Below are 24796 nucleotides of genomic sequence, written 5' to 3'. Positions count from 1 at the left end.
AGAATCCCTTGGAAAAAGAGACAACCGTACTCTAGTAGGCAGACCAGTGCACATATTCTATAACTACTTTTATAACTTCCTGACATTTTCCTTCGGACAACAAGGATTAATTTATTAATGACTGAATTAAGCTTCTTCTGTATGGTAAAGACATGGAGCATGCATTATTATTCTGCTTATGCCGACAACTGGAGAAGTCTTCCCTCAAGTCAGACAAAACTAGGACTGTATTTGAACTGTGAAAGTCAGAGGTGTTTACTATCACCTTGTATTTAGTCATTAACTCTTTGTCCTGCTTTTGATACTATCATTTCAGCCTCCTCATAACATTGACTGAGTATTTCACATGAGATTGTGGTAGATTACATTAATATTATACATCCCAATCACTTACGTTGTTACAGATGTGGCTGTGCAGGTTGGTTCTCCACTATGCTAGAAACATGGAAGTAAGGCACAACAGACCGCAATACTGAGGTACATCTTGCTCCAGTGCCTCGGCAAAAGTATCAGAACTGAGCAATGTGCTCTCATTTTTAGTACCCCCCATAGTATCTTAATTACACATTGGACAATTTAAATGGTCTTTATTGCAACTGCATTCCCTGTAACATTGAGAAAGTTGTTTGCCATTCAAGACAGAAAACCTCTTATGCACACAAATATATCTACACACACACTTTCCCTTGCTGCCTCAGTGTCCTATCTCCTGACAGTATTGTGTATTTCTTTATTGTAAGAGGTTACTTGTAGCAGAATCAGACACTATGTCAGCATGACCACTTTGGGAAGATTATTAAAATGTCTAAGTACAATTAGTCTAATTGAACCAAAAATAAAATCAACTGGATTTTGGCCTAATCTTTAGGGTTGTTTTTTGTTTTATTTTGAAAGAACAGAGGAGGATGAAACATTGAGCACTCTTCTGTCATTCTCCTGAATATATGGCAGATTTTGCAGTTTAATGGCAAGCAAGTAATCAGCTTAATATCTCAAATACGTGACAGTTTGGTCCCTGAATGCATTAAAAATAAAAAAAGTGTTTGAGCTTGAGAGCTCCATCATTACCAGCTTTAAGGATGACAGGCTTTCAGAACTGGTGAATCGTTGACCAATATAAAAATGGAAGGAAAAAAAACACGTGCAAGAAGAGGTGTGAAGAGACCGGACTTTGTCAGAACCTTCTACTTAGTTCTCTACTGATGAAAAGTAACAAAGTAATCCACTATTGTAAAGCAAAATTGTAAAAACAAATCGTAGCGTCCACTCAAAGTTATTCTGCTAAATAGCACATTTAACTGAAAGGTCACTAAGAAACAGAAAACCTTTTGACTATGAAGTTCTTAACGTTGTCCTGCACTGTAACTTACTCTGAAAGAGTAAGAATATCCTATAGTTTATCTAAAGAGTTATTCTCCTTTAAATTCAACTTTTGTTTCAACCCAAATCAAGTTTTTAAGATGACTGGAATGATAGAAGCCCTGGGTTCCAGCCATGTGTCCTCTCCACTAAGCTATTACTTTCCATCCAAAAACATGGCAGAGATGCTTTTGGTTAGGGTGTTCAGAAAAAAACAAAATCTATCAGTCAAAAGATCAAAATCAGTATTTTTGATTGGCGACTCAAAACTGGTCCTTAAAGTCCTGGTGAGTGAACTACCAACAGCTCTAGAGAACTTGCCCTTGCAACGTGCCAGGAAGCAAGGCAGTCAGTATATCATCCTGGTGGCACCTGGGTGGACGTTTTCCATTTTCCCTGTCAAACAACTAGGTCTGAGATTCCTGCACATTGGGAGCAAAAACTTGCAACATCCCTGCTGGTGCTGGAGCTTCAAAGTGGCCCATCTGATTTTATCCAGCCCTCTTAAAAAAGGGAAAAAAGTTCAGAACAAAGTCAAGTTCTACCAAACCCTGTGAAAGAATCATTCTCTTCAAAACAAAGAAGAATCAGACTGACAAACCATAACAATATAAAGAACTTTTATTTTTCTTTTTTTTTCCTTCTTTTTTCTTCTTTTGCTGTGTAGAATTTCGTCATTACACTCACAGCTTTGTACCAAAGTGAAAGAAGAAAAACAAGGTCAATCTGTGCACATGTTCTACACAGCTTAAATTATTAACTATTCAATCATGTTGTTTTATTCCACTTCCATTCTTTAAAAAGACTGTTTAACACTTACAGCAAAATGAAATTCGAGAAGCTGGCAGGCGCATATAACAGAATATATACCCACGCAGTTTGCTCTTTACTTTCACTATTAAATATTTTACAAATAGTAGCTGAAACCGTTTCCTTATCCTTCCTCACATATTCTGCAACTCTGGACAACTTAGACTGTTTGAATGACAGTACCATACAAGCCTGAAAACCAAGATTCATCTGTACCTGTGTTTTAATTCAAAAGAAGGGGAAAATATTTTCTCAACACCACTTTTTTGTTTCTGGGAACCTACAGTTTATCACGAGTTTTCAGTTTACCTTGATCCAGCACTATTGTACAGTTTGAAGGTGTGCATTAAGAACTGCACTACTTCAAACACACTGCACAGCCAAACTCCTGCTATTTTGCAGAAGTCAGCTCACGCACTGATAATGTGTTTAATGTCTGCAATTCACACTTAAGTGACACAAGGCAAGCAGAAGCTGGGATATTTAATGCATCTTCGTACCAACGGATGCAGCAGTTTTCTCTCTGGCCCCTTCCACATACAGAAGCAGCGGCGTTAGGCCACCAAATATTTTGCACTGTCAGTTAACTTATATTTCCCTGTGATTTGAAGGAAAAAGGAGCAACGAATATAGACCAATCCTAGCATTGTCCTATCATTCAACACATGTGAGGCTATCAGGGTTGGGGAAGGTTACGCTTTACAGCACATGTGAACTTGAAGTGATCATTTTATGCTACTGATGCCCTCCTTTCGGAGCTCGGGTAGGGCTTGGTATGCCTATGGCGCAACAAGTTCTCACGCTTTTGAAAAGAATTATATAAACTATTTCAGTAGCGCCTGGCCCATTCTTGGTATCATAAAAGACCACAATACCTCTGAGCACTTTCTGTCCGTTGAGGAGTTGCATAGCTTAATAAGCCCAGTGTCAGTCCTGCTAAGATGAAAATGGTGGCTTGCCCCCCAAATGGCCTGCCATATTTAGTCAGCCATATAGCAAGTGCAGAGTTCATTATTTGACTAATAAAATAAACACAGCTAACCACAAAATAAACCCTCACGCTACTCACTCTTCCACTCACAACTTTTTACATGCATAAAAAACAAACTGAAAAATAAAATAGTCCTGAAGCAGGCTTCAGATGTGCAGTACTGCTTTTCATGCAAATATCACTCCATTAAATTTCACAAATAGTCCGCCTTCCCAAAGGTATTACACTCTTCGACCAGAGGTATATCAGGAGTCAAAACCCTAAGTTGCAGGACTGGAGAGGATCTCATTAACAGCTACCAAGCCATTACATTAGTTTACCACCTCTCTTCTGCAATTGCCTCTGGAAGAAGTGAATGGTCATTAGCAAAAACTGCACTGAATTCCAGCTGAACAAAGAGGAAACCTCCCCACAGAACTCCAGAGAAGCCTGGGGATTTCCACAGCTGCACAACAACTTCATAGCAAATCCTTTTAAGATATTCTCAGGACAAAGCAGCACAGCATTTTCCTCTGAACCCCTGAGCAAATTTTAAAATTGTTTTTAATTTATGAAGCAAACTTTTGTAAACACTCATGCAGCTCTGCTATTTTCCTGCCTCTTATCCATTTCAAGATTCTTACAATACATCTGAAATGACCTACAAAAGTTGCAAGAGACACCACTGCTAAAGCTGGATTTCAGAAGTCTGGACTTTTCAGGAGGATTGTTTTCAAGGACAGATAAGGAAATGTCATGGACTACAAGAAAAGGAAGTCTGCTTCCACCAACTAGAAAAGATAAACCAACAAGCAACCAGGAATGCAAACAAAGTGTAATAACTGGGTTTGTTGAAACGCCTAGTGAGAAAGATCTTTACAGGTTCCTGAAACAGCTGAAATAATGTGAAGAATCACAAGGAAGAAATAACAAAATCTACTCTCACACGCCATTTTTCAGAATGCTACAATCACTCCACATGCTTGTCCTCAGGACACACACCTCCACAGCTTCACTTCAAGCACAGTCCATGAAGGACAGCTTGAGACATTCACATTGTTTATGCCACACATTTACATGCTCCCTCACTGTGGTTCAAAAAAAAAAAAACCAGAAAAACTCTTGAACATCAATAATTTTGGAAATGGTTTAAGTATTATGCAGTCTTCTGCTTTTAGGTCATGAAAAAAACACCCTAGAGCAATACAGCCTGCGTCAGAAAACATTTACACTGCTCAGAGATTTCCCTGAACTTGATTCTCTCTTGAATTGCTTCATCCACAGAAAGAAAGAAAAAAAAAAAACAAAACCAAACCCACAAACGCACACCCCAAAAACCAAAACAAAACCACCCTCAAAACAGCCTGGGGTCTGAGCCACATACTGGGTTTTTTTTCCTGTCCACAAGCAGCTTAATAAAAAAAAAAAAAAAAACAAATCACCACAAAAGCATTGGAACCTCAGAGATTCCCACATCTTTGAAGTAGGATGCTACTGCCTCTCATTCCTATTTCACTCCCGTCTCACAAAAAAAATCATCAGTGTCAAGCAATTACAGAGAAATTATGCTTGTCCGCTAAGACAATACAAAAATAGTGTGCTTCAGAGAAGGCCCTGAAGTTCCTTGATTTGATGGCAGAGTGGAACATCCACGAGCTTCTCTCAACCACCTTCTTGGCCTAAAAAGGCTTCTTTATAGTCAAAGAATGAGGCTATAAAAATTATTTGGTCTATGGTTGGCATACCAAGCCTCAAAGTAGTGGTGAAAGAGGTGCCCAGTAAAAATAGTACATTCAATTTGTTGGAACAGTGCTGGATTCATTTATAAGCAGCTCAGTTTTGACACTGGGCTGTCTTCACCTTCTGTTAGAGTTTAAGGAAACCTCTGCTTTTTTTACCCTGAGCAGCAAGTTAGGCAAAAGTGAACACAAAGCTCATTGCTAGATTAGTCTCATTGTTTAAGAGAGCTCTTTGCTAAATTAGTGTCGTTATGGGAGAGTGGATCACAAATGCAAGAAGTACGTTTCACTGAACTTCATGGGTAAAGTTTTCTACCCCAAGGGACACGTGCAGTGGAACACTGACAAGCAGAAACAGTCTTCCCCTCTGCACTGGCTTCTCTGTAGTACCTTCTGTGCATTAGTAGAAACAAGACTTTTACACGTGATATGCATTTAGTATCCTCAGCTTCTGCTTGAGAACTTTAGACTTTAAAATCCTTTAAAATCCTGCTCCATTCTTTCCAGTTGAGTTTTTGTGAACTTGATATAGCCCAAGCCAATTACGCCAGATCACAGCAGAAGCAAAACACTACCTAAGTGGATGCACTTAGATAGGCAGCGCCTTTCCATTTCTTTTAGTTTGCTATGCCATGAAGGTAGAGGACTGCAAAGCTCAGTCACTAAGATTCCAAATAAAATCAGGAATCCAACTATGGTGTTGTATCAAGATAGCAGTGGCTATGCTCGTATTTAACTAAAACAAAAGTCGACACCACTTACTTCTTTCCTGTACGTAAGGACCTATATTTTAAAAGACTAAGATTGCAAAGCACGTGAGTGGAGCCACTCTTCTGGCTGTTTTGCTGCTACTGGCATACCTCTCAAGACATAACTGCTTTCCTCCAAATAAACAAAATACCTCAGGAGGTATAGTATTTAGGGCAGTCTGTCACTGTGCCAGTTATATCAATAATGGCCAATAACTGTGCCAGTTATATCAATTTTTACACAAGGAATAAAAAATAAGTTACAATTAACATTAAAAAAATTAATTTATTCCAGTTCGCCATAAAATACCTTTTCTTTTTATGAAGGAAGTCAAAATGTACATTGGATATTCAGGTTACACTGTTAGAATTTGTGATATTCTCGTTGCAGAATTTTATTAAAATCAGCTAAAAAAGTTGGATACAACATATAAACAGACATATCTTAGACACTTAACAGGCTTCAAGCTGAGTTTGCAAACACCAGCACCTATTGTAATGTAAGTTCTCAACACCCTCTGGACTTCCCAAAGACTCTCAGACTATGCTTCTCAAAAAAACCCAAAACAAAACAACAAAAAAACCCCACAGAAAAAACAAACAACAAAATACAAGGCAGACAAGAGGAGGGAATATTCTTATCTGTCAATGAATTAAGAACTTGCAAGAATCTTCCATTTGGGCCAAGTCTTAATTGACCAGCCTTATTTCTACAGAGTGCAACACAACCTGCAGTCCCTGTAGCAAGGCATTTCAGCCCCACTCCATTTTTGCATTCCAAGTGGGAGAAGAAAGAGGAAAGACTGGAGTAAGAAATTGATGTTATTTGGAATAATTCTGACATATAAAATTACTTCCCAATGTGGGAGGTGAAAAGCTTCATGAGTCAATCCTGCTGTCATCCTCAGCATGTCTTTCAATGTGTCCTACAGCATCCTAGAAAAGGACCCAAGAAGTCAGTTAAGAGTAATCATCATCATCACAAAAAACTTTGCAAAAGATTCCTGAAGCCTCAGTGAAAGTGACATTCTGAATAATACACATTTTTGGCTTAAAGCATCTAAATTTTTTTTTTTTTTAAATTAAAATAAAAAAATAAACGCCAAGCTATTAAATCACATATATAAATATAAAGTATCTCACACACCACATGATTCAAGGCAAATAAAAACTGGCTTCCTTTCTGACTAGAAGGGCGTATCAAATAAACACATCATATTCAAAGCCAATGCTTAAAGAGAAATTAAGGATTCTACTTGTTTCTTAGTTCTCAAAGAAACCTCCTTCCATTGCATATTTTGAAAAGCATTCAACAAGGAGTTTATACTGACAAGGAGTAAAATGTGTATTTTACCAATCAGTCTATAGGTAACAAACATCCTTCCACCCACCCCCCAACCCTTTCCACATCACTTAATCCAACTAACATCCAACTGTTATGCCTTCTTCACTTTTTTCCCACCTGTGCTAGCATTTACTCATATATTTATGCATTATACTTATTTAAAGATTGTTAGCAAAAACAATCCCATGTGAAAAATAAACAGCATCAGCATCCACAACAATGAAGGGGGATAGCGATGGATAAAAATTAAGAGGATGAAAATTTGTTTCAAGACTGACAGTTGTTCATCTCAAAAATAAATTTTTCCTATAAAAACTTAATAACATCTTGAGTTTGGTTACCAAAATGTCTTCTAATATTTCAAGAATTTTACCATTTCCATGTAATATTTTAGGATCAAACTGTTTTAAATTGACCATATCTCAAGTTATCATACTTAGCTGCACTCTTCACCTGTCACAGGTTGAATTGAACCCTATCAGCCTTGTATGACTGTAACTGTATACAGTTAAGCCTGTCAAGACTAGAAGAATTTAGCCCTTTTTAAGAGAATTGTGGTGATATAAAGTACTTTATACTACCAAATACAACCACATTAGTTCAACCACATACCTGCTTGGAACCTTTCCTGGAAGTAAAGAAAGCATCACAGTTCTTCCAACGACATTTTAGGGTCTGAAAATTTGGGTTGGTGTGGTCAGTTAGCAAGTGTTGTTTCAGATGGTCCACAACTCCAAAGATCAGTGAACATCCATGCCACTGGTAGAAAAAAACATGCCAGAATAAGACAGGGAAAAAGAATTCTAGCTAATACTTTTATTCTTGCAACTTCACAATATTCTACCAAGACTGTTCACACACACGCCACCTCCTATAACTTTCTAATCTTCCTACTCCATTTCCATTCTCAAGGGTCTCTACTCCTTTAATTACAGCTTTACAGAGATTCTTCCTGCCTCTAGCCAAGCCTAGACCATCAGCAAGAATGGCAGGAGGAAGAGAGGAATTAAGTCTTTACAAGATTTAAGCTTACCTGAGACAGAGTCATTAGGAATTTAATTAAACTTATTTAGCAGTGTAAATCAGTTTTTCTAGGTCACTCAGCTGAAGCTTTTGGTTTTAAACAGTTACATGTCACTATCTAAAAATTGCCAGAAAGAAAAATAATTTAAGATGCTATTACCAACTTTCCCCAAAGTATACACATATCTAAAGACCACGTAAAATGGAACTAGTGATATATACTTACATTTAAAATTGATTTTAAAATAATATTTTCAATATTAATATTAAATATTTTTAAATATTATTGAATTATAATAAATTAAAGGTCAAGCTATCCAAGACTGAGTAGTGACCACACCCAGAAAATTAGTCTAAAAACTATAACAAAGGAAGGCTAAAAACATTTTGCCCATTACCCAGCAACGATAATTCTGCATCAGATTAAGCCTCACAGCTCTGACACTGCCATCATAGCATCCAGTGTAGATCTGTAAAAGAAACATTTATGGATAAGCAAGCTGGGAATAACAGAAAAAAAAATGAAGTCAAATTCTGAAGGAGGCTTCTGTGTAGAGTATATTAGGTGAACAACTATAAAATATCGACATGCAAGGCCTCTAAATTTAAAAAATGGGTCTAACCTAATTCTTTCAGGATTTGCGTTCATAGTTTACAAAAACCTACTAATGAATAAGAAATGTTTCCATAACTTCTAACATTGATGGTGTCATGTGTGTACAAGTTCAGAAAACTTTAAAATATAATGTTACTATCCACTGAAGTGAAAAAAATTTTAGGTGTAAATGTCAAGTTCAATATATTTCCAGGACTTAACCAGTTATACATATATCAAAAAGGGATGGAGAGGAAGGGTGAGGCAGAACATCAGAATTTCAGAAAAAGAAGGCTGATGCAGATCCTGAAAAGGTAGGCAAAACGACATCTTAAAAAACACTTTTGTTAGGCAAATGCTCTACACAAAATTGCCCTTTGGAAAGAAAAGGATGTCAGATGCTCGTAATCCCATAAAGAACATTCATCGTTAAAAAAAAGTCCTCACATAATACGGAAAACTCTGTAAGCTGAAGATTTCATTTGTTATTTTTGTTCAAGTCTTTTTGCCTCTTGGAAATTCATCTGTGTGACTCTCTTGAGTAAAAAGTAAAACAGGACTGATGCTTGAAAAGAGGGAATATTTTACTATTTCTAGACTTTTCATTCCAAACATCACTGTAAACAGAACTATTGTTTTAAGACTGCAGTAAGCTAGAAGGTAATTTTTCCCCAGACAATAATATTACATAACTACAAAGCTGTTATAGTAACTTGATTTTTTGGCTAGAATTTTCTGAATTCTTCTGTCTCAGTCAGACAGCAGGCTGATTTCATTATCTGAAAAATTTAAACTGTCATGTATATGCTTGTGGAAATTACAACCTTCTCTTTGAGACCAGTGAAAAGGAGGAAGTTACCATGCTCTTATGGATGGTCATACACATGATCATATCTGTGTGGCCTCCATAGACTTGCAAGCGGTCGTGCGACTTGAAAGAAACAGAAACAGACATTTAATAGCATGACAGTTAATAGCCATTTTTCACAGACACGCAAATGACAATGCTTCCAAGAGCAGTTTCCTGGGTAGCAGCTAAACTCCCCTGGTGGATTCCAAACTTCACAGCCACCACGAAAGCTCACTTTTGCTTACGTTACTTCTGTGAGTCTTCTTATCCAACTAAGCACTTGGTCTTTCAAGCAGACAAAACTAACATTTCCCCACTTTTCTGAGCTGTCATTATCTTAGGATAACCCAGGTTCTAAAAAAAATGGTTTAGGTTATATTCTTTAAAACCCATGTATTTTGGCTCATGAGACAATTATATATTCTAAGTGGCAGGAAAGAGAGGGATGGGCCAGAGACCAGTATGCACAAAGATGACTTCAAAATAGTTAGTTAACACATATTAGGTAAATGTCATTAGTAACCATCCATTTTCTCACCTGTAGTTCATAAACACGAACAAATTTATCCAGACATGCTGTCACCATCACTTTCCCAAGAATGTTCACAACTGTTACTGCATGGTTATGGCCTTTATAGATCCGTACCAGCTCTCCAGTCTGTGTCAAGAAAAAGCAAAGGCATATAGCTAGTGTTTTTTTTAAAAAAAAACAACAAAACAAAACAGTTTTATCTGACCTAGATAGGGTAGCTAGCTTCAATGCTCACTATTCAAAAAATAGAAACACCTTTTATTAGACCTCCATTTCCTGTGAAGGCATTTCTAGATTATGATCAAATACTACTTATCCTTGTCTTCACCCAAGTTAACACAAAGCCATTCCAGTACAACAGAAATGCATGCCACTATGGAAAGTGTCTACTTCTCTTTCCATCACTAGTTACATGCTCCCACCTATCCTGCAACTAGTACTGTGCTGTTAGTACTAGCAGCATGTATGTAGGCACAGGGATCAGTGAGCAAATTTAGCTAAATACACAGAAATAGACAATTTTTTTGTCAGTTAAAATTTACCTCTGCTAAGTTTCTTAATCTAACTTATTGCATAGCTACATGAAAGCTTCTGCTAGCACAGGGGAAAGATGGTATAAATGAGGAAGAGAGTGGCAGGCTAGAGACAAAGCATTCACGACAGGGTAACAACTTTTGAACCAGCTAGTTTGGAATGCTGTTTATGGTCCTCAAGTTTTTCCTGTAATAAAGAAACTCTTCACCACCAGAATATCTCACATGGCTTTGCTCTGAACCCTTTCCACATTATCAGCACGTTTGTAGTAACATTTGCATTGCATATCATATTACAAGAGTCAGCATGTTGATGTTTCTCAAGGTATTTTATCCTCTGCAACCCTCCTTAGTTAGCTATAGTGCATAGTCACATTGACAAAATCATATGACTTCCTTTTCTGGAAACTATTCTGCCCCACCAGTCAGTCAAAAATTTTGAAAATACTGACTTTATAGCACAGGAATTCATTCCCTTAATAGCAAAAGTCATTCCAACTTTATATATGAGACTTACATGAATGTTGTGGGCATGGACAGACTGATCACTGGAGCCACTGAATACCAGATCATTCACAACCTTACAAAAAACCCCAAAACCAATAGTTTTATTTTTGTAACAAATATGGAAATAGGCAAGCAAAACATTAAGACGCTGTTCAGTTTAAAGCTGCACTGTAATACTTCCTAAATTTGACAGTCTTAAAATCAACAGAGAGTATAAAAAAAAGCATGCGCTGAGTTCTTTACATAAGAGCTAGAAAATGTACTATGCTATCCTAATGACTTTTGACACTTCAAAATTGACATTAGAAGCTGTTAACTTCCAGCCCACCAGGCTAACTCTTCCTACCTACCTATGGACTATTCTCAGGGACAGCTCAGCAGCAGATCAGGGACCAAGCAAAATGAATGCAGAATGCTGCTCTGCACATGTACAGTAAAGCCCATTATTTGCCAGAAATATTGGATGTGCTGTGCACTTAAATTCTGGTCACATAAGAAAGACAGTGCCTCTGACAAGTACTAATCTAGAAAGGAAGCTTAACAGATCCATTGTGGATCAAGAAGGGAACACAGTATGCTGCCATGCAAGCAGGACTAGGACAGTCCACAGGGCAAAAAAGGCTGTGCCACTGCACCATAATATCTAAAGTGACAAAACCAGTTTATGCAAGTCATCCCCTATCTGTTACATGATAGTGGTCACAGCAAAGCAGTCAGACAAGCATATGTTCCAGCTTGTAATCTCAGGAGCCAGAAAACTGTAACAAAGTGATAGTGATTCTTCTATTGAATAAGAAGAATACTTCTCTGAGGTTTGTACAATCAGGGTATGTGAAAACTAGCTTCATCTTTTCCCCAACTTTCCCTCTGTTGACAAACTCACATTTCAAGGTTCCCTGAATCTTCTAACAACATGAAATAAACATGCTTCCTACATACACACCCCCAACAGTTTTGCTGGGAACATGAGATAAGGCAGCCAGCCAGAGACAATTTTCCTACCAAATTACCCAGGTTTTATCATTTAAAACAGGGAAATCGTCTATTTCCTACCACAATCTGCTCACTATTAGAGAGGAAGAAAAAGAAAAACCACACCATTTTAAGCATTCTTTGTCAAAAACGTATTTTCAGAGACACTTGCCTTCATGCAGAGTATAGTCTTGCTGTGACCTTCCAGGGTTCTGAGAAGCAGCCCATTCCGTGCATCTCGCACGCTGATGGTGCAGTCATAGGAGCCCACTACCAACAACTTGCGTGCTCCTTCCTGAGCTGTGGCTAGACAGCTCACTGCTCTAGGGCCATGGCATTCAAAGGTATCAACCTGCTTGTTGTTCTGTTGGAGGAGGAAAAAATGGTATTTAAGAATTAAAACTTTGCTATGACACTGACTAGACCACTGAGTCTTTTTTGTGTTGTACCTGTTATAGCATCTGATTTCAGTTTAGTAACACACCGTTTCAGCAGTGGTAAGAGTTGCATCTTAACAACTAAGTTTCCAAAACAAGGAAATAACTCCTTATGTTGGGCTTCGATTTTCTGTCTTTTAAAAAAATACTTCATTATCTATCAAAGGTCCAGTAAATCCTCCTTCCGAGTTAGAACAATAAGAGGAAATAGTGTTATGAGAAAAATGCAAAACAAAATAAATTTGTAAGGATAAAGTTGAGAAATTATTCTTTTCATGGATCCTAGACTAATCAGAAAAATGGTTTATTTAAATTATGATTTTTATTCACTTTTAAAATATCATGGGAACTGCTGATTAAGCCTCTTTGCCAGAAGACCACGTGAATGAGTCTCTTTCATAACTGCAAATGGAGCAGGCACAACCAGCAACACATTAAAGTCTCTCGCTCTACTTTGATGGGCACGAAAGGAGGATTCACAAATAACCAACTGCGTCAAAAAACTCATGACACATGACTGGTAGGCCAAGTGGAACCTTAAGGAAAAAGGTGACAACAATACAGCAGTTAAGAGAAAAGTAACTGAAGGAAAGGGGAGATGGGACAGGTTTGTGCACTGACAAAATAAAGGACCAAAAGAGGCCAACAGTGACCATTTATACCAAAATACTTTAATTACAAATACACTTACTACTCAAGAGAAAGAATGGAAAGAAACACAAAGTGGAGAGAGACGGCATCGCAACAGGCTTTTAGGTGCCAGTATTTAAACAAACTAACCTTTATGCTGAAAGTAACCACGCTGCCATTTGCAAGGCCTGCATAAAGGATCCGCCATCTACTGTGTAAACAGAGCACTCTATCTTCCAATTTAAACTGTTCCATACACTCTCTGGTCTGGCAATAGAAAGAAGTATTTAAAGCTTTTCATTAACTGAAAACAATTCAGGGAAAAAAGCCTGAAGCGAATGATGTTTTTCACCTACAAGCTGCATTTTTTGAACCAACAGAGCTGGAGAAAAACATCTGAAACTCTGGTCTCACATGGCAGTTTGACACTGATTTTAATCAGCTCACTCCCATCTTTGAGACTTGACTGTACTTCAGCAACTAGTTATAACCCTAAAAGCTTTATTCTAGTCACAACCTCTAATGTATAGAGAAGTTTAGACTACAGTCTATATATATATATATATATATATATATGAAAAACACCCTGTTACATGCTAGAGTTTGAGGAATCCCCATGAAGTCGCCCAAATGGAAGTGCCATGTATCATCAGCTTAAGAGTCAAAAACCTCTGGCAGTTTGCCCCTTGAAGTAGATATTTGCTTTCTAGTTCATCAAGCCACAGGTTGGACAAGCCTTCCTATCATTTATCCTTAAAAATCCAGCTTCAGGAAGTCTCAGTCTGCTCTTCCGCATGCCCTCAGAACAATAGATACCTGTTCTCTCTATAGCTGCTCTAGAAAGAGAGCAGTGCTTTCCATAAGCAATGAAGTTAGAAATACAGCAAGACAAATACAAAATTTATGTCCAGACAACCCTCCTAGCACTTTGGTGTTCCCAACATTCAGGATCCCATCACGCCGTTCTGGCAAAAACTCTGTTGACAAGCTAGCCAAAAGATTTGGGTAGTAAATCACTTCATGGTTTGCTGTTTTTTTTTTTTCTTTCCCCCCTCTCTACTCTAATGAGATGTGAAGTAGGGCTCATGTCCAGCTCATATGGGTTTAAAAGGCTTTCTTCATTTTATTTGCAAAGAAACACTCACATAAAAAAGCAGTACCTGTTAATCAACACAGAGTTTGAGTACCTTGATATTGTAACAGTTGATAGTGTGGTCACTTGAGCCAGTGTAGAGTGCAGCATTCTTCCCATTTGTCTGAGTGACCAGAAGGCAGTTCACTTTTGAAGTATGTCCTTCAAAGATGGCCACACACTTCCTGCTCTAAAAAGGAAAGCACAGGGTCTGTCAACATAAAGGCTCATAATGCCTCTCAGGATTTGCGCCTGACAAAGTAGGGTAGGACAGCTAACAAAAGCAGGACATATGCAGCCATCTATCTCCCCTTATCCCTCTCATAGGGAGAAGGGGTTGGAGAGGGGGAGAAGAGAGGTTTGAAGAAAATAGAATAAAAAAGTGCTTGAAAAAGCAGCTGCTTCCTTAACTTCATAGTAAGGCTTCACAAAAACAGAATTGCAACCTTGTGACTGCAGTTAATGTAACGCCATTCCCACAACCTTACTTACAACCAAATTGTAGGCACAAACAGTTTTGTCTGCTGAGCAGGTATACAACAAATTCCCAAAAATCTGAATAGCATTCACTGCAGCTAGGTGTCCCTCAAAGTTTCCCTCCGTAGGTTCTTCATCCTCACCTGGCTCCGAAGACACTTCTGTAGGACAGAGACACATGTACTTTGATTACATGAACACACTCAAGCAAACAAGCTACTTCTGTTTGTACTACCAAACACAGCAGAACTATTTCATAGGCTCAGCACCTTAAAGTCAGATTTCATTGTGGGTCCCAGCTGGAGCCTGTAAGTGGCAGAAGGCAATATAAAATGCCAGAAAGACCTTTATATGATGTTAAGTCCAGAAAGATCTTTAAAATAGCAAAAGAACTGTATTATTATTTTGTTCTATAGCTCTATGGAGACTGTGGAGCAGAAGTGTTCGCGTGGGAGGGGGCAGAGGGACGTGGAAGGGTCAAGGCACAAAGCATTCAATGAGGGGTGACGTAAGTGAGTATTCATCACTTCCCACTTCAGTTTTGAGTGCAGGTTTTTATCTTCGGGACAAAATTCCCCTCTGGAAGCAGTTTGATCAAGACTTAACTCAAAGTCCTGCAAGAAACTATACACAAAGTATCAGAAGAAAAACTTAAGATATACCTGACGAGTTCTTCGATCCTCTTAGCGATGATATGGAAGTCTGCGTCTCAGCCATGCTGTAACACAGAAATAAAGAGTAGTGAGATTGGACTTTGCATGTTCATTTTTAAATAAAATATTGGTGTAAGTAATACTCCAGAATACAAGATTCTGCACTTAATAGAAAATAGGCTGTAACAGATAAGCTCAAAAACAAAATTTCCATGGAGGGCAGACTTGTTCTTGTATTAGAGAAATTAATAGGTAGACACATTCATTTGTTGGACCAAAAAAGCAAATTCAATTTTCATTTTCCCTCTTATTTCACTCCTGAATGAAATTAAGTTACTGATGTTGTAACTTTCTGAATTGGAAAAAAAAAAGAAAAAGAAAAAAAGAGAGGCCTCTTACACATATTGTTTAATGCTTCCACTTTTGAGAGATCTACAATAATCTCACCTTCTTTTCCCATCATCCCTATAATTTGTGCCAATCTCACTGGTAGAGCTCACTTCATCATAACCAGAGCAAGACGCCTCTAGGACTGCTTGATCCACAGAGCTGCGTGAATCCCTCTTTGATGGACTGTCTGGTTTCTCATCTCCTGACTCTGACGAACCAACGTCAACCACCTCACACTGGGGCACTGGAACTTCCACTAGTTCCAGAGAAGCGTCACTGTCATTCTCATCTTTGTTTCTTGCTGTTTGAGCAGGAGCTCCATCCTCCTGTCTTGGAGGAGTGGATGTAGTAACTTTTTCTCCTTTGGGAACCTTTCCACCCTTGACTTTCCGGACAGGCTTAGAGTCAATTATATCCTGTTCTGTATCACTGTTCTCTGGCACATGGGCTGCCCTCAGAGTTTTCTTCTTCCTTAACTTTCTCCTCCTCCTGTTCCCTTTTTCTGCTGGGACTACAGTGGTTGTCGTCTGTTGCTCGGACGGTTCTGCGGACAATTTGGAGGTTTTGTCCATTGGCATTTCTAGAAGGACTGAATGCTTTGGAAGAGAAGTGCTACACTGATCCAGTAAAAAGCTGTCAGTCACTGCGTCATTTGCTTCTCTCTTGCTGAAAACAGACAGTGAATGAGAAGAAGGGTTCTCAGGAAGTCCAGCCTTTCCCCTGTCCACAGAAGGCTTGTGAACATCTTGATTAGTGTGTTGGAAACAAGCTGCCAGCTCTGATAGGGATATGGTTGCAGAGATAACTGGATACACTGAAGTTTTCTGGTTGGTCTCTTCTGAAGAAAACAGACTAGTGTTATATTCAATCTGTACAGCAATAAGTATTTATGCTAAATTGCTTTCCCTGCATTTTTTATTTATACTTAGTTGTGAATGTAAAGTACATATTCCTACATGTTGAAAGCTATGTGCACATGCAGATCTGCTATCCAGCCTTTAAAAAACATAGCTGGGGAATAAAACGTTTATCTGCGTACCTAGAAGCAAAGGAATGGGGCACATCATTCAAGTTGCTGGCTGACTATATGCTCAAAGTTCTGACAAACAACCTTTGGTGAGTCCTACATTGTCATCTTAAGATGCTACCACGCTTCACCATGTGTCCCCTTACCAGCTGTCACTACTGCTGTAGGACTGGTATTAACCAATGCACGCCTAATACGTCTCAGCTGCTTAGTGACATAGTTTGAAGACCTTGTGCCTAATCCATCTGCATTAGTTATTTCTACCAAGTTACTTGGACCTAACTGGGAGTAGATGAGTCATGCACAACCCACTCTGCAGCACTGTACCTTTTATCCTGGGAATGGCAGCACTGTAAGCCATCAGGGTAAGCTTTGTTATTTCATCTGTGGTGGACTAAGTGATGGGGCAAACATACTTTCCCTGTCATTTTAATCTGAAGCTAATATGAACAAATGAATCCAACCTCTCAAATTAGGCTAAGAGCATAGGTAGCATCTCACAGCTGTGTTTCCCACACCCTAAAATTCCCCGGTTGCATTTGTAATAACTACAATCCAGAACAGGATGTTTTAAGTTCATTTATTGCAGTGCATTTATTTGTTGGGATCCCGCAACGCAAATGGGAAGCTGGCAGTATTTGAAACACTTCCCTGCTTCAGTCTCTTAGAAACCAGCAAATTAAACCTACAGCAATGCTTAGACAAAGCTGTTGGACTGTTTAACACATCACAGTACAAATTTGATGCTTTAGAATTACGCATCCAACTAGAGACAGCTTAAATGTGAACATCTTGCCCCACACCTTCCTCAGATGTGAATTTCCAAGATAAAAAACTAGAACTTGCTGCCAGTGTAGGGTATATCGTATTTAAAGTAAATCAATGGAAAGCTGTTTTTCTCCAACCCATAACTGCCATATACAGCTGCAACCTGTTAGAAAACCCTCTATACAAAAGAAATGAATGCTTACACAAGGTTTAAACAGTTACTGTGTTGAATTATACTGGGAAGAAGGCACACAAACCGTTAAAATTCTTAATACACCTCTAATATAGTGCATCCCTCATTTCCCAGAGGAAGGGTGAGGGAAGGAACTTGGTCACTTAAAAACAAAACAAACAGGAAAATAAGAGTAACTGGCAACTTACACTGAAATTTCTAAACTCAAAAGTTATTAATTCTCAGCACCTGGAGTACTGCAGGTGTTAGAAAAAGAGGTAGGAAATCACCATGGTAGTGCAAGAAAACAGAATCACTCAGTTCCACAAGTGGGAGAGATTGCAGGTAGTTAGGGGAAACCAAACGCAGTGAGCGCCTTCAAAGCAAGGCTGAGCTGACCTCCTAGGTAAGCTGACAAGCCAGATGTTCAACCCCCAGAAAGCAGATAGTCTGCCCTCAGAGAGAACTCCTCTCCCAAAAATTACAGAATTTACCTGATTGTAAATGCTTGATTTCCCCCCAAACTACCAAATTCATTTGATGGCAGACACTCATTTTAAATGTAGCACATATGGAAGTGGCTCAATACCAAAACCACATTAATTTGACAAACATCAAAAGAACATTCTTGCTTTTAATATGTCAAAAATAAGTTTGTAGGAAACTGACAAATATGCTTATGTGATGAAGACACTTTTAAAGTAATTATTTAAGTAATAAATACAGCTATACATTGAAGGTTTATCTTTATGAGAAAAAACTAAAATACCTCTTCAGCTTCTGTTGTGCCTGCAGAGACACCAATGAAGTCTGAAGATTCTGCAAGCAAGACACTTTATGCCACTGCAGCTAGTGGTCACTAAATCTTTATTCTGAATTTTCCAACTCTAACATTAAAGAAAAATGACACCTCTCTTCATTTATATTTAAATATAATGGCATATGCCAATAAAAGTGGGAAAGCGAAGGAAAGGTAGTGGCTTCCTACAAGCTAAGTCTTAACAATGCAAACAAACACAAAAGCTGATTCTTCCAGCCCACCCACCCCCCAATCCCCCCCGCCAAGTTTACTTTAGTGTACACCCCTAGAGCTTCATAATCCCTGTCAAATCCTCCAAAAAGAGATGAAGCAAAATTCACAATACTACATTAACATAATGTAACACAGTGGAATACAGGAAATGCTATGGTGACTAAAAAAGCACAAAGAACACTATTTATACAGAATTCTACATCTGAAGCAAGCTGCAAAAAGGGAAAAAAAAACCCTTCAAATTAATGTATTTACAGAAGTCTAGGCTTCAATTCAGCCAACACTTATCTTGTGCTTGAGAAAAAAATACGCTTACAGAAGTAGAACAGCATGGCTTTTTCCAACAGTATTTTCCACTTCAGCTGAAGGAAAAGAAATTGTGTTGGCTATGTTTATTTAACAAGGATCTTGCTTATGAATCTTTATCTCAAATTATCTAAGTTAAGGGTTTGGGTAAGCAACATTGTTATGGCACACAAACAACCGTCATTAGAGTCACTCTGCTTGACTTCACAGGCTCTTAAGTAAGTAAAGGATAACTGAGCTTTTAATGTTCAGTTTGTACCTTCAGTCACAGCAGGGCCCAAGAACACAGAATACTCTTGATGCAGTGGGTCATAATTTTCTAAAAAAAAGATCTTCAGGCATGTGTTTTTTCTTTGTAGGCAGATTTTCAGCTACCAATGCCCATTAAATGATGCAGAATAGAAGACAAAAATTACAGGGGAGGTTTAAGGTCTGTTGGGGTTTTTTTTTATTAACTAAATCATTCTTAGAGGATGTAACCTTCAAATTCATGTTTGTTCTATTTTTAAAGTGAAACTAGAAACCTGTAGGTGCATATGACTACAATTTGCATGTGCTTAACAATTTCAGAATCATGAAATCCATTCAGGTGTGTGGTAAAGAAGGTCCCAGTTTGTAATACTATTAAGTTGACCAAGTCCTATACAAGTAAATGGGAGTTCACCCCTGCGCAACAGGCTACAGGTTTGAGACCCAACTTACATTCTTCCAGGAAAAAAAATACTTTCCTTATTTTCTTAAAGCTAGTTCTCTTAAAACAAAGAGAAGCCACACATACCATCCTTCTGCTCCACCTCTTCTGCTCGTGATGCACATGGAGAGCTCTGGAGTACAGAATTCACATTTTGTTCTGAGCCTTTTGGAGACAGAGGTTCTCGTTTAACTTGTACTGAGGAGTCAGGAGGAATGGTGGGTGTGATGCCAGAAGACTGGAATGGTGATGGCATGTTAACATGAACAGAAGCTCCCAGTGGAGGTACAGAAGAAGACAAACTGTCCAAAAGGGGCAGGAAGGAGCCTGCAGGAATGAAGTCAGCTGCCATCTGAGATTTGCTATTTCTTCTCTCACTTAAGACATTGCAGGGAAGTTGCTCTGACAGTTCAGAAGGTTCATATGTTTCTAATGGCAAAACAGGAGAGAGGAAAAAAAAAACAGAACAAAAATGTTCATATTTTACAATAAAATTTAGTGGTGCCAAGAGTTCGTTTCTTGTGGACACACAGACAAGGAAGAAAAAAATTTGTAAAAAAGCCACTAGATGGCACTACCAAAGATGACAGCTCACACTTGAACAATAAAGACTTCGATATTGAAAGCCTACAATTTTATTGCACAATTTAAATGAGTGAATTCAAGTTAAATGCAATTTTTACAAGATGCTGAGTTCAAAGAATATGAGAGTCACCATAGAACTAGAACAGTGGAATGCTACCTCGTACCTTGTAGCCCCTGCAAGATCTGGATTCTCTGACTTCTCAGTGTACTCATCTCCATAGTTATCTGCAAAACAGTTGTGGTTTAAATCAGTCCTACTTAAGGCAGTTTTTCAGGCTGCTAACTTCTAGTTCAGACACTCTCAAAAGCCCACTGTTACCTGTTGCTTTAACACAAGGAACCGTTGAACCTCAACATACGCAGCCTGCAGGGCAGCCCTAGCCTGCAAGAGACTGCTGTCCACACTATGCAGGGACTTGCTTAACTCTTCTTCCCTCAGCGAAATAACCAACAACTGGTCTACCTGAGAACGTTCTGAAAAAGAAATGAAATGTAGAGTATAATCGTACTTGACAACACATTAAAATACATTACACATGATATCTCAATAAATACTACCACCTCAGAATGTAAAAATCACATAAATTAGGTCAAGTATCAATAGTCATACAAGAAGCTGAAAAGGAATATCTATGCACAGGAATAGTCACATCTACATGAAAGAAGAGCAAAGTTGAGCATTCCTCTTTACAGGATCTCAACCTTTACTCTAGTAACTTTATTTCTGTCATAGCTTTGCCAGCACTGATTTAATTTAGTTGAACAAAGCCATTCTCTTCCACAAAGATCTTTTGCTGAAGTACATGCATACATAAAGTACAAATACACACTTTCCATTAATGTAATCAAAAAGGCAAAAGCAAATTTAAGCTAAATAAGATTTAAATTGTTCAGTTAATCCAGAGGCCAAGGAAAGGCAGCATAAGAGAAAAAGAACCCAATGACAAAAAATCATTTACTATCCAGAATGATTTTGGACCATAAGACTCATGCTTGCAGTCTCTTGAGGAAGAGCCTCTGAGCACTGTACTCAGTAAAAGATCCTCCTGTACTCCTTTCTGAAGTCCTCTGGCATTACAGAGATTCTCCAAGCAAATTAAGTTTCAGATTGTGCACTGCTTAGTTTCACTGAGGTTATAGCCTCCTTTAGCAGATTTACTCCAATAATGATGATGCTGAAGCAAAGTAATGGGAAAGAGAGACTTTACTAAGTCGAATGTGTTATTAGTCTCCATAATAGACACTAGTCATTGAAGACAGAGGCTGATAAAAACACCCAACTTTTCAAGTTGTGAAATATTAGTTCCCAGAAGAAGATCCATATTAATTGCCCTCCATTCTGAACAGCTCTTATATAAATAAATAATTTTAAAAAGAGAAATGGAACATTTGAAACCTTCTGGACCCCAAAGCTCCCAGAATGTGATGCAATGATTTAGTTCCCAAAGAAAACATTCTCCCTAAAACACAGATGGTTAATTTTGATACACGATGATGTGGATGTGTTAGGCATGTTTGAGAAAGATCTGTCTAATGACAGAATAGGAGTTTTCTTTGGTCATGAGCAGGAAGGAGTGAAGCATTCCACATTCATTTCCATTAAGGACAAGGAAGAAGGAGTCAAGAAATAAGAATTATTGCCGGAGATAACAAAACCAAAACACAGCCCAAGTTATGCAGAGTACAAGTTTTCTGGTGAGTCCACCCAGAATTAGAAAGGGAAAGCTGCATGGCTGAATTAGCAGGGAGTGATGGGTGCTTCTCCTTTCAGAACTTCCATTTGAAGAGGCAACAAACCTCTCTTCCCTGAGTAGGGGAAAGTAAAGGGCCCATCTGTGCAACCAGGAACATGAACTGCAGGCAGAAAGGACGCACAAAGTCTTCTCTTAGAAATAACTTCTGACAAATTAAGATGGGACCCTTCAGAGAAGAATGTGTTGCAGACCTGAGAGCAGTCCACCCTATGATCTTCAGTAAGAGCCCAAGCAGCACCGAAGTAACATTAAGGAACTACCATTTTAGCCAAGTCAAAATACTACTAGTTATTTATAGCCTCTGTACCAGATGCACAGATGTAGATACTCACCTTTTTTACCTTTAATTTTTCTTCTCTTATTCTTTCTTTCTAGACTAGGGATTTCGGGAGAAGATCCCTCCTGCAAGTAAAGTAATTTACTAACAAAAGTTACAAGAGCAATTTTGTGTAAATCAAAAAGTCAAACATCCACTGTCTTTTCAACCATTACTCATACACACAGAGAAGAATAAACAATTAATTTTGCACATTCTCATATAACTCGTACTTCTCTCTGCCCTCAAAAGAGGGCATGTTTTCATCTCAGCTAGGAAGAAATATTAGATAAGCTGACAGCCTTCTACATGCTCAGATATTTAAGACCACACTTGGATCAGGTTTTCTGCTCTATGGTTTTAGTTGAAGGTCTAGAGGATTAAATCAGTGAGGAAATAAAATTATCACTTTCTGCATATAACAAAACCATTTTGAGCATTTTGATCAGAAACACACCACATCCCCCCCTTGGGGTAAGTCTAAGACAGGACAGTGAAACAAATTCAGATTTAAGGATATCATTTTAAGTATATAATTTTGTAAAAATTGTATCATTTTAAGTATATAATTTTGTAAAAACGGTTGTCTTTCCTTGCTTGACCATAAAACCAGGAACATCTAAGGAAAACAAATTTCTGCTACAGCCTAGCTTCCATTTAAGTTTTGAAACACCAAGATTGTTGCTAAAACACTAACTACTTCCATCAAAATATTTTAATAGCACTCTTTTACTGGCATAACATGCCAGTTACCAAATCAAAATGAAAGAGCATTTGCCATTCCTACTAATTAAAAAAGATTAAGTAGAAGTCCTGCAGCAGGAAGGCAGAAATGGAAAAGATTCTTAAAGAAAATTAAGTCAAACAAGCAAATTAGTTTGAGGCTATCAATGTACAAGACAATCAAATGGAGAAAGTCCTCCTTGCAGAGATCATTCCACAGTTGAATGACCATTGACAGGGAAAAAACATTTTTTAGTGCAAAGCTAGACAAAATTGCACACTTACTCCAGTTGCTCTTCGTTTCTTTCCAATTCCTTGGCTGTCATTCTGCTCAGTGCCAGATGTGCAGCTACTGTCGGTAGCTGCGTCTATGTTATTAGACACTGCAAGAAGTGAAGCATTATTTGAAGCTGGACGATTTTCTTCTGAGATTTCTAGTACATTTTGTTTTTCAAGAAGAGGTGTTCTCTTCTCTGGGCTCTCCTGGTCTTGTTTTGTGAGGCCTGTGACCTCAGGGGTGGCCTGCAGGCTGTGTCTCCTTCCACTAGTCTCAGTTCTTTCAGACATAAATGGTGACAAAGGAAGAGAAGATGTCTCCCGTTTTAAGTCAGCCTCAATGTCAGCACTTGCCTCATACCCAGATGTTATGTGATGTGAGTGGCTGGCTGCAATTATTTGCCTTTGCCCACTTTCTTTTATTTTGGCTTGTTCACTGAAGAAGCTATAAGCAGAAGGATTTCTGTCTGCAATGACACTGCTTTCAGAAAAGCTACGTTTTCTGGCTGAGCCAGGCACTGCTAAGGAAATCCCTTCCCACTGGAATCCTTCCAGAGTAGACAGATCAGATTCTTCACCGAGTTCTAGACCCTCTTGCTCATTTTGAACAAGAGGGACCATTTCTATGCCAAACCTTTAACAAGATAAAAAGAAAAATAAATACACACGTAACAAGCCAAATAGATCTAGAAAAAAGCCTCCCCCTTCCCCAAATGCAGGTTACTGCTTTAAGAGACCTGGCAACTCACTACACTGGTATTCTGTGCTTTCTGTCTCGTCTGGCAATGGAATATCTTTTGTGTATCACAAAATTAGATTTAATGACTAAGAACTGACAGCATGATTTCCTAGTCAGAATTCATGTTACTATAATTATTCCAAACAAAGTTTGGAATAAGCAAATATGACATCTTTTCAAGATGCTTCAAAAACTTCAGGTTTAAAGAAAGTTTCAGATGTGAAGTATTATATAATTGCTTCCTCTAAACACAAAACTAAACTGCCTATCAGATTAAAAGACTAACAAATTAAGAGGAAGTATTTATTCTGCCTGCAGCAATGCAATAATTTCTTATACTCCTGAATAAATGAAGACATAAGCAACTGTCACAGCACTGTTCACATCCTGATTGCATTTTTACATTCCTCCACTTACTAGAACTTGAAAAGCAAATATATTGCTGGTGTCCATATTCAGATATTAAGCAACGATTATGAACTGATCAGAATCTTTTCTGAGCAGCAGACTACTATTACTTACCTATGGATAGACATCCACAGCAGCAAGCAATCATAAAACCTCAAAATTATTTGTATATGCAAAAGATCGTGGTATAGCAAGCTTCATTCTGAAGTCTTAGTTTTAGGATTCTGGAATTCATTTCAGATTTGGAGAAAAGCAACCCTCCCCCCTCAACACACACACAAAGAGACATGGTTAC

At 38.3% G+C, this 24796-nt stretch overlaps 1 protein-coding gene across 10 annotated transcripts in view; it reads right to left on the bottom strand.

The window, feature by feature from the left end:
* Nucleotides 1–1964: 1964 nt before the first annotated feature.
* Nucleotides 1965–24796, bottom strand: part of ZNF106 (zinc finger protein 106) — a 34540-nt gene continuing 11708 nt past the window's right edge. For 4 of the 10 annotated variants that reach the window (XM_059819945.1, XM_059819948.1, XM_059819953.1 and 1 more), the window contains 17 exons: nt 23364–23988; nt 22372–22441; nt 20605–20759; nt 20450–20510; nt 19788–20129; nt 15761–16538; nt 15323–15378; nt 14676–14821; nt 14239–14373; nt 13202–13318; nt 12157–12348; nt 11023–11085; nt 9979–10098; nt 9450–9521; nt 8394–8465; nt 7585–7731; nt 1965–6563 (listed from right to left, as the gene is read on the bottom strand). In XM_059819945.1, coding sequence (XP_059675928.1) covers nt 6507–6563; nt 7585–7731; nt 8394–8465; nt 9450–9521; nt 9979–10098; nt 11023–11085; nt 12157–12348; nt 13202–13318; nt 14239–14373; nt 14676–14821; nt 15323–15378; nt 15761–16538; nt 19788–20129; nt 20450–20510; nt 20605–20759; nt 22372–22441; nt 23364–23988 — 3208 coding nt within the window. In that variant the 3' untranslated portion in view covers nt 1965–6506. Of the gene's footprint in view, nt 6564–7584; nt 7732–8393; nt 8466–9449; nt 9522–9978; nt 10099–11022; nt 11086–12156; nt 12349–13201; nt 13319–14238; nt 14374–14675; nt 14822–15322; nt 15379–15760; nt 16542–19787; nt 20130–20449; nt 20511–20604; nt 20760–22371; nt 22442–22507; nt 22513–23347; nt 23989–24796 lie in introns of those variants that run through there. The other 6 variants (XM_059819946.1, XM_059819951.1, XM_059819950.1 and 3 more) reach the window with 5 other exon arrangements.

Source organism: Gavia stellata, chromosome 7, assembly GCF_030936135.1.
Source record: "Gavia stellata isolate bGavSte3 chromosome 7, bGavSte3.hap2, whole genome shotgun sequence".
In the NCBI taxonomy this organism is placed as follows: Eukaryota; Metazoa; Chordata; class Aves; order Gaviiformes; family Gaviidae; genus Gavia; species Gavia stellata.
Note: the sequence above shows the minus strand (reverse complement) of the source record. Positions and strands in the feature narration are given on the sequence as shown.